Source organism: Armigeres subalbatus, chromosome 1 (genome assembly GCF_024139115.2).
Source record: "Armigeres subalbatus isolate Guangzhou_Male chromosome 1, GZ_Asu_2, whole genome shotgun sequence".
Taxonomy (NCBI): Eukaryota; Metazoa; Arthropoda; class Insecta; order Diptera; family Culicidae; genus Armigeres; species Armigeres subalbatus.
The window spans coordinates 86,190,606-86,203,638 of NC_085139.1; the positions used below are offsets into that span (position 1 = coordinate 86,190,606).

Here is a 13,033-nt window from a genome sequence, read left to right on the forward strand (position 1 = left end):
ATCAATGAAATCCCTACCACTGGAGATTCCGGACTGCCATAACATCAAAACTAAGTTGATTAACAGGTTCTTGCAATTCAAAATGAAATCTGACAGGATTCGCAAAGTCAGAAAGCGAAAATTTGAAAGCAGAAGCATGCTGAATTAATCTTTGTTGTTAATTTTTTTAATAAAAATTATCTTGTTTGTTTCTTATCTCAAAACAATAGCATTATTTTGTCAACTTGGTTCTCTAGAACTTAAAGCAAAGGATAGCCCCATAAAGTTATCATAATTTTTCATTTCCTTTTTAGCATTTTCCGCTTTTTTTTCATTTGTCACACCAAAGAATTTTAATTTTTCAATTTTCCATTTTTCCAATTTTTCGAAAATCTTAGATTTTTAAATTTTCTAGTCCAGTTATCAAATTATCCAGTTATCCAATATCTCAAAAACCTATTGTAAGATATTGGCGCTATTGCCGTTCAAAATCTTTGTGATGCTATTCTACACCCTATCCCGTATTTTCCGGTAAGACGTTGTTTAAAGTAAAAATAGTTTCCCTTCAGAAATCTTACGTCCCTACAGATCCCACAGATGAATCTTACATGTTTCGTTAGATAAAGATAAAGATAAAGATAAAGATAAAGATAAAGAAAAAGATAAAGATAAAGAAAAAGATAAAGATAAAGATAAAGATAAAGATAAAGATAAAGATAAAGATAAAGATAAAGATAAAGATAAAGATAAAGATAAAGATAAAGATAAAGATAAAGATAAAGATAAAGATAAAGATAAAGATAAAGATAAAGATAAAGATAAAGATAAAGATAAAGATAAAGATAAAGATAAAGATAAAGATAAAGATAAAGATAAAGATAAAGATAAAGATAAAGATAAAGATAAAGATAAAGATAAAGATAAAGATAAAGATAAAGATAAAGATAAAGATAAAGATAAAGATAAAGATAAAGATAAAGATAAAGATAAAGATAAAGATAAAGATAAAGATAAAGATAAAGATAAAAGATAAAGATAAAGATAAAGATAAAGATAAAGATAAAGATAAAGATAAAGATAAAGATAAAGATAAAGATAAAGATAAAGATAAAGATAAAGATAAAGATAAAGATAAAGATAAAGATAAAGATAAAGATAAAGATAAAGATAAAGATAAAGATAAAGATAAAGATAAAGATAAAGATAAAGATAAAGATAAAGATAAAGATAAAGATAAAGATAAAGATAAAGATAAAGATCTTTTGTCTTTTCGATTTTTCAACCTTTTGTCCCTTCACCTTCGACCTTTTGTCCTCTCGACCTTTTTTTCCCTTTCGACCTTTTGTACTTTCGACCATTCGCCATTTCGACCTTTAGTTCTTTCGACCTTCGTCCTTTTGACCTTCGACTCTTTGACACAGATTCTTTTGCACAAAAAAATCAATCCTAAAAAATCCATGCACCATCCCAAGTAACATTTTAAGTTTTCTAACGCTCTTGAAGACCACATTTTACTTTACAAGAGTGTTATAAAACTAGCATATAACCAAAATGTTACTAGGGCATGTGTCTCCATCTGTTCGCATGTCTATTTCATAATGAACATTTTTTAATATTCTTATTTATATTGTCAAATACTCGTGGGACATAAATATATCAGATTTCCGAAATTTCTTGGTGTTCTTCACCATATTCACATAAAACATGTAGATGACTTGGAAAGTAACGAACCCCTAGGATAGACATTTTCACAGTCATTCAACAAATGTCACTCTCTTATTATCGATCAATTATCAAGCACTCGAAAATCACGATAAATCAATGCCAGCTTTATCAGGATCATAACGACATCGAAACGATAATTATCGATGTTGGCGTTAAACTAATGACGAGACAAAACATATCCAGTTTGGGGCTATGTAACTGGTTCCGAACTCCGATCGGGTCCAGTCTAACTGTGGAAAAACTCACCATGCGAGGTGACCAGTCATGGAATGCAGGACTGCAAAGGATTTTTTTTTTGAAAAATATTAAAGCAGTTTTGATGTTTGATAATAAATTATTAACATGTAGACATTGAATTGAATGTAATACATCCTTCATTTTATAAACGACAATATGACATGATGTGGCAGAGAAAAGGGTAATCGTTTCCATTTTACCTGTTACACACAGTGGCTCGATTGTGAAAATGCCACATGATGATTAGGTTTTTAAATTTTCTCCATTCGATCAACACGTGCGGGATGAAGTTTAATTATTTTTTAATGACCGTTCATTTCATTTTACCATGGATTACGGTATTATACAAATTTGCTTTAAAATCTTAAATTTTCTGACTTTTTTTACTTTAATTTGATATTTTCCATCTATAACAACCACTGCGTTTCTCGTATCTGAATCGAAATCAAATTCCCACTTTTCCTGAAGTAGTATAAGGCATACAGGTAGAGGCCAACCCCAAGTCAGGGCTTCCATTTTTCCCCCTTCAGACTTGCCAAAATACAGGGAATCATCGCGACATTACGACCTGAAGGCATGAATGGAAATTAGATTTGATGGTGCAACAATACCGGTATGGGACGCAACCGACCGTGCTCAAAATTTGTATATCTACTCGGCAAATTGACATGACACGTGCGATTGTTTTCGTCTGCCATTAGCGTAAGTGGGGGAAACGACATATTGTAGGTAATGGGTCCGAGACAAACCGCCCCGTCACTCAAAGTCTCGAGCGGGAGATTGACGTTCGAAGGATATCGATTGGGTATTTTTACCGTTATTTGTACAGGAAAAGGTTGGAGGGACGGTACTCCGTAATCGTGTTTGACACGTGTAATTACCTGGAAATTTCTCGTCATCCAATAGGTTCTCGTTGTCGTCGAAGGAAGCGGCTTTCAAGGTCTGGAAAATAAGATAATCGATATTTTTGCATCAGAATGTTAGATCTAGATAAAGATAGTTTTATTCAATATTATTTTATTACTTGTTAAGCGCATTGAAAATGAGTCAATTTATAACCAACGGACGAGTAGCAAATTTGAGGAAATATGCAACTGTAATTTTAACAATGTCAAAAAACGGGAAATTTCATATTGTTTTTTGAAATTTGAATGAAATATACAAAATAGAATATCAGAATTGCAAAAGAATCATTTTCTTGGGAATAAAACTTTAAATTCCTATTTAATTTTTTTTTCCTCTCTGAAAGTCAAATTACTCAAACTTGGTTCAAAGTTAGGCAGAGCTAATAAAATCATTCCGTAGATTTTAAATCATAGAACTTTTACTTTGTGGTGTTCCTTCACGTAAATTAAAATTCTATTTCATGTGTAGAAGGTATGTACTTTGTTTACAGCATATTAATAGCTTTGAGCAAGCATCTTTGTAAGCACCACAAAAGGGTTCACTCAAACAATCCGAAAATCGAGCCCGAAAATGCGATTCAACGCGTGATGTTAATCTTAAAAGTTTTCCCATTTACCCAACAGACCCATTTCCTTTCATTTTGGTAGCCATGGTCGATAATTACATCGCCCAACTGGTCTTCAAGCTTTGATTTCCACCCTTAGCCACCCACCGAACTTACCTCCACGTGGTTTCCATTTTCTTGCTGCTGTGGTCGTTGTTGCTGCATTGCGAGGCGCGCTTTCGTGTTGGCCGAAATCGGCGGGACACGTGTTTTGTTATTCAGACCTGCGGCCGTCCCCTTAGTCGGGTTACCGTTGGAAACGTTACTGCCGTTGACGGTGGGCTTCCCGGCTGGCTGCAGCTGCTGTTGCTGCTGTTGGATCGGCTGCAGCGGGTAACTTTTGTCGATTCCGGCTACCCGGTGGTGGCGGCGCTCGTCAAACATTTGTCGCACCTTGCCCGCTCCGAGCGACGCCGAGAGGTCACCCCCGGCACCGGCGGTGCCCGTTGAGGTTGTGGAGGAGGTCGTTGTAGTCGAGTACGCGCTAATGGTCGAGGTACGGACGGTGTTACTACTGCCGTTACTTCCGGCGGTGTGATGTTGCGCTGCTACCGAGGCGGCCGTGGCTTTCGTGGTGGATATCATTTCCACCTTGCGTTGATCCCGTTCCTGTTGTTGGCGCTGTTGGAAGCGCATCTGAAGGGGGAACAGATACGAAAAAAAGAGTTAAAAACTTTAGATTTAAGCATGAGTGGAAATGCCGGAATAGTTTTAAAGATTGCATGGAGCCAAGTCTTACATTTAAAACATGAAATAATAATTTGTCAATTACAAAACAAAATATGATCAACTGTTTTAGACTTATCTTACAGAAATGTTTCACTTTCAATTGTTTAAAGTCAAATGATCAAGAAATTTTCCAAACCGTTTTAATTTAATCTCAGTTCCCAGAATAAACTCACGTTCCTTCCGGATGTTAAGCCGCCTGTCAACATTGTGTTTTTTCCTCGCAGTTAACAATTAAAGGATTTCAAGCATGCCTTGGCAGGATTTTGAATTTTCTGCGAGCCCGAGTGCCACGAATCCTTTAAGCCTTGATCTTAAATTGGAACAAGGTTCAAACTTGCCAATCCAACGACTTTGCTTGGAATTATTATTGTTTTGAGTTGGGTTCCTAATGAATTTATTCAAATTTTTACAAATTCTCTAATTTTTTTTCGATCATACATAATAATATTGAATTAAGACAGGAATTCATTCGACTTCCGACAAGATTCGAATTCCGACTAGAATTCAATCGAATTCCGACAGGAATTCATTCGAATTCTGACAGGAATTCATTCGAATTCCAACAGGAATTAATTCGATTGATTCGGATAAGATAAGTATTGAATTTGGATTGGATTCCGCCTTAATTGAACTTAGATTAGATTTGGGTTTGATTTGAATTGGATTTTGATTTGAATTGGATTTGCATTGGTTTTGTATTGGAATTGAATTGGATTGGATTAGGTGATTTGAATTTGGAATTGAACTGGAATTGGATTAGATTTGTATTAAATTTGTGTTGGATTAGATTTGGATTGGATTTCTATTGGATTCGGATTGAAGTTGGATTGTATTTTGGTTGGATTTGGGTTGCGTTTGGATTGGATTTGGATTTGATTCCTATCAGAATTCGGATGAATTCCTGTCGGAATTCGGATGAATTCCTGTCAGAATTCGAATGAATTCCTGTCGGAATCCGGATGAATTCCTGTCGGAATTCGGATGAATTCCTTTCGGATTTCGGATGAATTACTGTCCGAATTCGTATGAATTCCTGTCGAAATTCTGATGAATTCCTGTCGGAGTTCACATGAATTTTTGTCGGAATTAAAATAAATTTCTGTCGGAATTAAGATGATTTTTTGTCAGAATTTGAATGAATTTCTGTTGAAATTCGGATGAATTCCTAACGAAATTCAGATGCATTCCTATCGAAATTCGGATGAATTCCTGTCGGAATTCGGATGAGTTCCTGCGCAAGTTCCATCGAATAAATTCCTGTCAGAATTCGAATGAATTCCTGTCGGAATTCAAATGAATTCCTGTCGGAATTCGAATGAATTCCTGATGAAATTCGAATTAATTTCTGTCGAAATTCGAATGAAATCCTGTCGGAATTCGGTTGAAACCTGTCGGTATTCGGATGGATTTCTGTCAGAATTCGGACGAGTTTCTGTCGGAATTCGGATGAATTCTTGTCGGAATTCGAATAAATTCATGTCGGAATTCGAATCAATTCCTGTCGAAATTCGAATGAATCCCAGTCGGTATTCAAATGGATTTCTGTTGGAATTCGGATGAATTCCTGGCGGAATTCGGATGAATTCCTGCCGGAATTCTAATGAATTCCTGTCGGAATTCTGATGAATTCCTGTCGGAATTCTGATGAATTCCTGTCGGAATTCTGATGAATTCCTGTCGGAATTCTGATGAATTCCTGTCGGAATTCTGATGAATTCCTGTCGGAATTCTGATGAATTCCTGTCGGAATTCTGATGAATTCCTGTCGGAATTCAGATGAATTCCTGTCGGAATTCAGATGAATTTCTGTCGGAATTCAGATGAATTTCTGTCGGAATTCAGATGAATTTCTGTTGGAATTCAGATGAATTTCTGTCGGAATTCGAACGAATTTCTGTCGGAATTCGGATGAATTCCTTTCAGAATTCGGATGAATTCCTGTCCGAATTCGGATGAATTCCTGTCGGAATTCAGATGAATTCCTGTCCGAATTCGAATGAATTACTGTCGAAATTCGGATGAATTCCTGTTGGAATTCAGATCAATTTTTGCCGGAATTTGGATAAATTTCTGTCGGAATTCAGATGAATTTTTGCCAGAATTTGAATGAATTTCTGTTGAAATTCGGATGACTTTCTGTCGGAATTCGGATGAGTTCCTGCGGAAATTCCATCGAATAAATTCCTGTCGCAATTCGAATGAATTCCTGTCGGAATTCGAATTAATTTCTGCCGAAATTCGAATGAAAGCCTGTCGGAATTCGGATGGATTTCTGTCAGAATTCGGTCGAGTTTTTGTCGAAATTCGGATGAATTCTAGTCAGAATTCGAATAAATTTCTGTCGGAATTCAAATCAATTCCTGTCGAAATTCGAATGAATTGCTGTCAAAATTCGAATGAATTCCTGTCGGAATTCGAATGAATCCCAGTCGGTATTCAAATAGATTTCTGTTGGAATTCGGATGAATTCCTGTCGGAATTCGGATTAATTCCTGTCGGAATTCGAACGAATTTCTGTCGGAATTCGGATGAATTCCTTTCAGAATTCGGATGAATTCCTGTCGGAATTCGGATGAATTCCTGTCGGAATTCAGATGAATTCCTGTCCGAATTCGAATGAATTACTGTCGAAATTCGGATGAATTCCTGTTGGAATTCAGATCAATTTTTGCCGGAATTTTGATAAATTTCTGTCGGAATTCAGATGAATTTTGCCAGAATTTGAATGAATTTCTGTTGAAATTCGGATGACTTTCTGTCGGAATTCGGATGAGTTCCTGCGGAAGTCCCATCGAATAAATTCCTGTCGCAATTCGAATGAATTCCTGTCGGAATTCAAAATTATTTCTGCCGAAATTCGAATGAAAGCCTGTCGGAATTCGGATGGATTTCTGTCAGAATTCGGTCGAGTTTTTGTCGGAATTCGGATGAATTCTTGTCAGAATTCGAATAAATTCCTGTCGGAATTCAAATCAATTCCTGTCGAAACTCGAATGAATTCCTGTCAAAATTCGAATGAATTCCTGTCGGAATTCGAATGAATCCCAGTCGGTATACAAATAGATTTCTGTTGGAATTCGGATGAATTCCTGTCGGAATTCGGATGAATTCCTGTCGGAATTCGGATGAATTCCTGTCGGAATTCAGATGAATTCCTGTCGGAATTCGGATGAATTCCTGTCGGAAGTCGGATGAATTCCTGTCGGAATTCGGATGAATTCCTGTCGGAATTCGGATGAATTCCTGTCGGAATTCGGATGAATTCCTGTCGGAATTCGGATGAATTCCTGTCGGAATTCGGATGAATTCCTGTCGGAATTCGGATGAATTCCTGTCGGAATTCGGATGAATTCCTGTCGGAATTCGGATGAATTCCTGTTGGAATTCGGATGAATTCCTGTCGGAATTCGGATGAATTCCTGTCGGAATTCGGATGAATTCCTGTCGGAATTCGGATGAATTCCTGTCGGAATTCGGATGAATTCCTGTCGGAATTCGGATGAATTCCTGTCGGAATTCGGATGAATTCCTGCCGGAATTCGGATGAATTCCTGTCGGAATTCGGATGAATTCCTGTCGGAATTCGGATGAATTCCTGTCGGAATTCGGATGAATTCCTGTCGGAATTCGGATGAATTCCTGTCGGAATTCGGATGAATTCCTGTCGGAATTCGGATGAATTCCTGTCGGAATTCGGATGAATTCCTGTCGGAATTCGGATTAATTCCTGTCGGAATTCGGATTAATTCCTGTCGGAATTCGGATGAATTCCTGTCGGAATTCGGATTAATTCCTGTCGGAATTCGGATTAATTCCTGTCGGAATTCGGATGAATTCCTATCGGAATTCGGATGAATTCCTGTCGGAATTCGGATGAATTCCTGTCGGAATTCGGATGAATTCCTGTCGGAATTCGGATGAATTCCTGTCGGAATTCGGATGAATTCCTGTCGGAATTCGGATGAATTCCTGTCGGAATTCGGATGAATTCCTGTCGGAATTCGGATGAATTCCTGTCGGAATTCGGATGAATTCCTGTCGGAATTCGGATGAATTCCTGTCGGAATTCGGATGAATTCCTGTCGGAATTCGAATGAATTCCTGTCGGAATTCGGATGAATTCCTGTCGGAATTAGGATGAATTCCTGTCGGAGCTCGGATGAATTCCTGTCGGAATTTGGATGAATTCCTGTCGCAATTCGGATGAATTCCTGTCGGAATTCGGATGAATTCCTGTCGGAATTCGGATGAATTCCTGTCGGAGCTCGGATGAATTCCTGTCGGAATTCGGATGAATGCCTGTCGGAATTAGAATGAATTCCTGTCGGAATTCGGATGAATTCCTGTCGGAATTCGGATGAATTCCTGTCGGAATTCGGATGAATTCCTGTCGGAATTCGGATGAATTCCTGTCGGAATTCGGATGAATTCCTATCGGAATTCGATTGAATTCCTGTCGGTATGCGGATGATTTCCTGTCGGTATGCGGATGATTTCCTGTCGGAATTCGGATGAATTCCTGTCGGAATTCGGATGAATTCCTGTCGGAATTCGGATGAATTCCTGTCGGAATTCGGATGAATTCCTGTCGGAATTCGGATGAATTCCTGTCGGAATTCGAATGAATTCCTGTCGGAATTCGGATTAATTCCTGTCGGAATTCGGATGAATTCCTGCCGGAATCCGGATGAAATTCTGTCGGAATTCGGATGAATTCCTGTTGGAATTCGGATGAATTCCTGTCAGAATTCCGATAAATTCCTGTCTGAAATCCGATGAATTTCTGTCGGAATTCGGATGAATTCCTGTCGGAATTCGAATGAATTCCTGTCGGAATTCGAATGAATTCCTGTCGGAATTCGAATGAATTCCTGTCGGAATTCGGATGGACTCCTGTCGGAATTCGGATGAACTCCTGTCGGAATCCGGATGAACTCCTGTCGGAAATCGGATGAATTCCTGTCGGAATTCGGATGAATTCCTGTCGGAATTCGGATGAATTCCTGTCGGAATTCAGATGAATTCCTATCGGAATTCGGATGAATTCCTATCGGAATTCGGATGAATTCCTGTCGGAATTCGGATGAATTCCTGTCGGAATTCGGATGAATTCCTGTCGGAATTCGGATGAATTCCTGTCGGAATTCGGATGAATTCCTGTCGGAATTCGGATGAATTCCTGTCGGAATTCGGATGAATTCCTGTCGGAATTCGGATGAATTCCTGTCGGAATTCGGATGAATTCCTGTCGGAATTCGGATGAATTCCTGTCGGAATTCAGATGAATTCCTATTCGGATGAATTCCTATCAGAATTTGGATGAATTCCTATCGGAATTCGGATGATTTCCTGTCGGAATTCGGATGAATTCCTGTCGGAATTCGGATGAATTCCTGTCGGAATTCGGATGAATTCCTGTCGGAATTCGGATGAATTCCTGTCGGAATTCGGATGAATTCCTGTCGGAATTCGGATGAGTTCCTGTCGGAATTCGGATGAATTCCTGTCGGAATTCGGATGAATTCCTGTCGGAATTCGGATGAATTCCTGTCGGAATTCAGATGAATTCCTGTCGGAATTCGGATGAATTCCTGTCGGAATTCGGATGAATTCCTGTCGGAATTCGGATGAATTCCTGTCGGAATTCGGATGAATTCCTGTCGGAATTCGGATGAATTCCTGTCGGAATTCAGATGAATTCCTGTCGGAATTCAGATGAATTCCTGTCGGAATTCAGATGAATTCCTGTCGGAATTCGGATGAATTCCTATCGGAATTCGGATGAATTCCTGTCGGAATTCGGATGAATTCCTGTCGGAATTCGGATGAATTCCTGTCGGAATTCGGATGAATTCCTGTCGGAATTCGGATGAATTCCTGTCGGAATTCGGATGAATTCCTATCGGAATTCGGATGAATTCCTATCGGAATTCGGATGAATTCCTGTCGGAATTCGGATTAATTCCTGTCGGAATTCGGATTAATTCCTGTCGGAATTCGGATGAATTGCTGTCGGAATTCGGATGAATTCCTGTCGGAATTCGGATGAATTCCTGTCGGAATTCGGATGAATTCCTGTCGGAATTCGGATGAATTCCTGTCGGAATTCGGATGAATTCCTGTCGGAATTCGGATGAATTCCTGTCGGAATTCGGATGAATTCCTGTCGGAATTCGGATGAATTCCTGTCGGAATTCGGATGAATTCCTGTCGGAATTCGGATGAATTCCTGTCGGAATTCGGATGAATTCCTGTCGGAATTCGGATGAATTCCTGTCGGATATCGGATGAATTCCTGTCGGAATTTGGGTGAATTCCTTCGAATTCGGATGAATTCCTGTCGGAATTCGGATGAATTCCTGTCGGAATTCGGATGAATTCCTGTCGAATTCGGATGAATTCCTGTCGGAATTCGGATGAATTCCTGTCGAATTCGGATGAATTCCTGTCGGAATTCGGATGAATTCCTGTCGGAATTAGGCTTAAGTCCGGTCAAGATTCGGATGAATTCCTGTCGGAATTCGGATGAATTCCTGTCGGAATTCGGATGAATTCCTGTCGGAATTCGGATGAATTCCTGTCGGAATTCGGATGAATTCCTGTCGGAATTCGGATGAATTCCTGTCGGAATTCGGATGAATTCCTGTCAGAATTCGGATTAATTCCTGTCGGAATTCGGATGAATTGCTGTCGGAATTCGGATGAATTCCTGTCGGAATTCGGATGAATTGCTGTCGGAATTCGGATGAATTCCTGTCGGAATTCGGATGAATTCCTGTCGGAATTCGGATGAATTCCTTTCGGAATTCGGATGAATTCCTGTCGGAATTCGGTTGAATTCCTGTCGGAATTCGGATGAATTCCTGTCGGAATTCGGATGAATTCCTGTCGGAATTCGGATGAATTCCTGTCGGAGTTCGGATGAATTCCTGTCGGAAATTGGATGAATTCCAGTCGGAATTCGGATGAATTCATGTCGGAACTCGGATGAATTCCTGTCGGAATTCGGATGAGTTCCATTTGGAATTTTGATGAATTCCTTACGGTATATGAATGTATGCCTTCGGAATCTGGATGAATTCTTGTCCAAAGTCGTATAATTTTCTTTTGGAATTAGGAACAATTTCTGTTGGAATACGAATGAAAACAAATTCTGTCGGAATTGCGGTCGGAATTTGGAGGAATTCATGTCGCAATTCGTATTTTTTGTTCCGGCATTCGGATGTGCTCCCGATGGAATTCGTGTGAGTTCCTTCAGAAGTTCGGATTTATTATTGCCAAGGTTATTAAAAACACGCAGAGGCTGTTTGTTACTTAAATTTTATTAAATAATTAGCGAAAATAATAAAAACTAGAGTCATATACTGTGATAAATTATTTGTCTTCCATAGAAAATATGATAACATCCACCCCATAACCCACGAACGTACCTTCTTTATAATGTTTTCATAGCGATTGGTAAAACTCTCGATAATTTCCGCGTAATCTAGCGATTTCAACTTCATCACTTTTCCCGGATAGGTAGGTATCTTATTCCTAAGCGAATCACTCAGAAAGCCACCAAACTGTAAACGAAACCACCTTCAACCGTAAACACTCGCTCGTAATAAACACACGCTTCGACGCCAGTTTTTTTTTTTATCGTGGGGTGCACTTCTGTCTCACTTTCAACGGAAGAAGCCGCAACGATAGGGCAGGATTACCGCTGTGCCATCTTGGCTTCCATCAGAACTACCGCGCTCACCAGTCTCCACAGCCCTGAGGGGCGTGTAACAATCGTTAGTTCTGTGAAGGCACCGACTTTGCGGGAGATGTTTATCGGAGGCGTTCGAATACCTTCGAGCTTTGTTCGAAGCGTGCAGCTTAAATGAACAGGATAGATTTGAAGATTTCACATCACTATTGGTTGATTATTTGTTCCTTTTAACATTTCTGCTTTTATTGTAGGAATTCTGTGGAAAAGTAATTGTTCACACTTCGGATCTGCAGCTCGTATAAGGCAAATTCGATAAGATTCGCTTTAGTAAGAAATTACTAATACGTGGTTTTCTTCGGAATTGGTAAATTATTTTGGAATATACACTTTTGCTAAGTATAGCGAGAAATTAAAGTACGGGTTCGTTAGAGTTTAACTTGTGTTTATTTATAGTTACACTTTGACTTCCACTTAGTTACCAGTCTTCGCAATGCGGAATCTTCACACATAATGCACTTGTTTGTGCACTTCCTGTTCTCTCAAGAACTCGGCTGTGGTATCACAATTTTCTTGGGTTGCCAGTTGCCATCAACCATTTGCTTTTTGTGTATAAGACGAATTCAACTTTTGCACGATCGAGTCTACTTCTCAGGCAGCAGTAACTCTATCCTCTAGCCTACATTGACTTGGTGATACCGCTGGCGGTTTGAATGGGGCGTGATACATGCAATTCCCTCAACCCTATCCCGAGGCGAGCTTTCGGGACGAAACTTTATCTGTCTTGCACTAATAGATGTGTTGTTGGCAAATCTGTTTTTCTCATCACATGTGCAGTAACTTTTACATCACCAGCATTAGATGCGAGTGGCGATGATGATTGTAGGGTGCCGTGCACGGACACGCTTTGCTTCTACTACTTGAATAGTTTCGGGCGAATACGCGCGCACTGTGAGAACCTTTCCGAGGAGGAGTGCAGCAAGGACTAATGACGAAAATGAGTCGACGGGGTTCAATTGCTACAACACAACAATAATGTGGGGGAGTTGTTTTCCCCGATTCGGATATGTACATACACAACTGATACGTAGTCATCGATTTCACCATCACTTTATTCATATTTCCTGGGTGATCGCTTTATCATTAAGTTGGTAGTGGTG

General features: G+C 39.3%; 1 protein-coding gene across 7 annotated transcripts in view; it reads right to left on the reverse strand.

Moving 5' to 3' along the window:
• The window catches only part of LOC134227817 (zinc finger C2HC domain-containing protein 1C-like), a 283,047-nt gene that overhangs the window by 22,966 nt on the left and 247,048 nt on the right, over positions 1–13,033 (reverse strand). For 6 of the 7 annotated variants that reach the window (XM_062709542.1, XM_062709504.1, XM_062709513.1 and 3 more), the window contains 2 exons: positions 3,569–4,087; positions 2,823–2,883 (listed from right to left, as the gene is read on the reverse strand). In XM_062709542.1, coding sequence (XP_062565526.1) covers positions 2,823–2,883; positions 3,569–4,087 — 580 coding nt within the window. Of the gene's footprint in view, positions 1–2,822; positions 2,884–3,568; positions 4,088–11,610; positions 11,762–13,033 lie in introns of those variants that run through there. The other variant, XM_062709535.1, reaches the window with a different exon arrangement.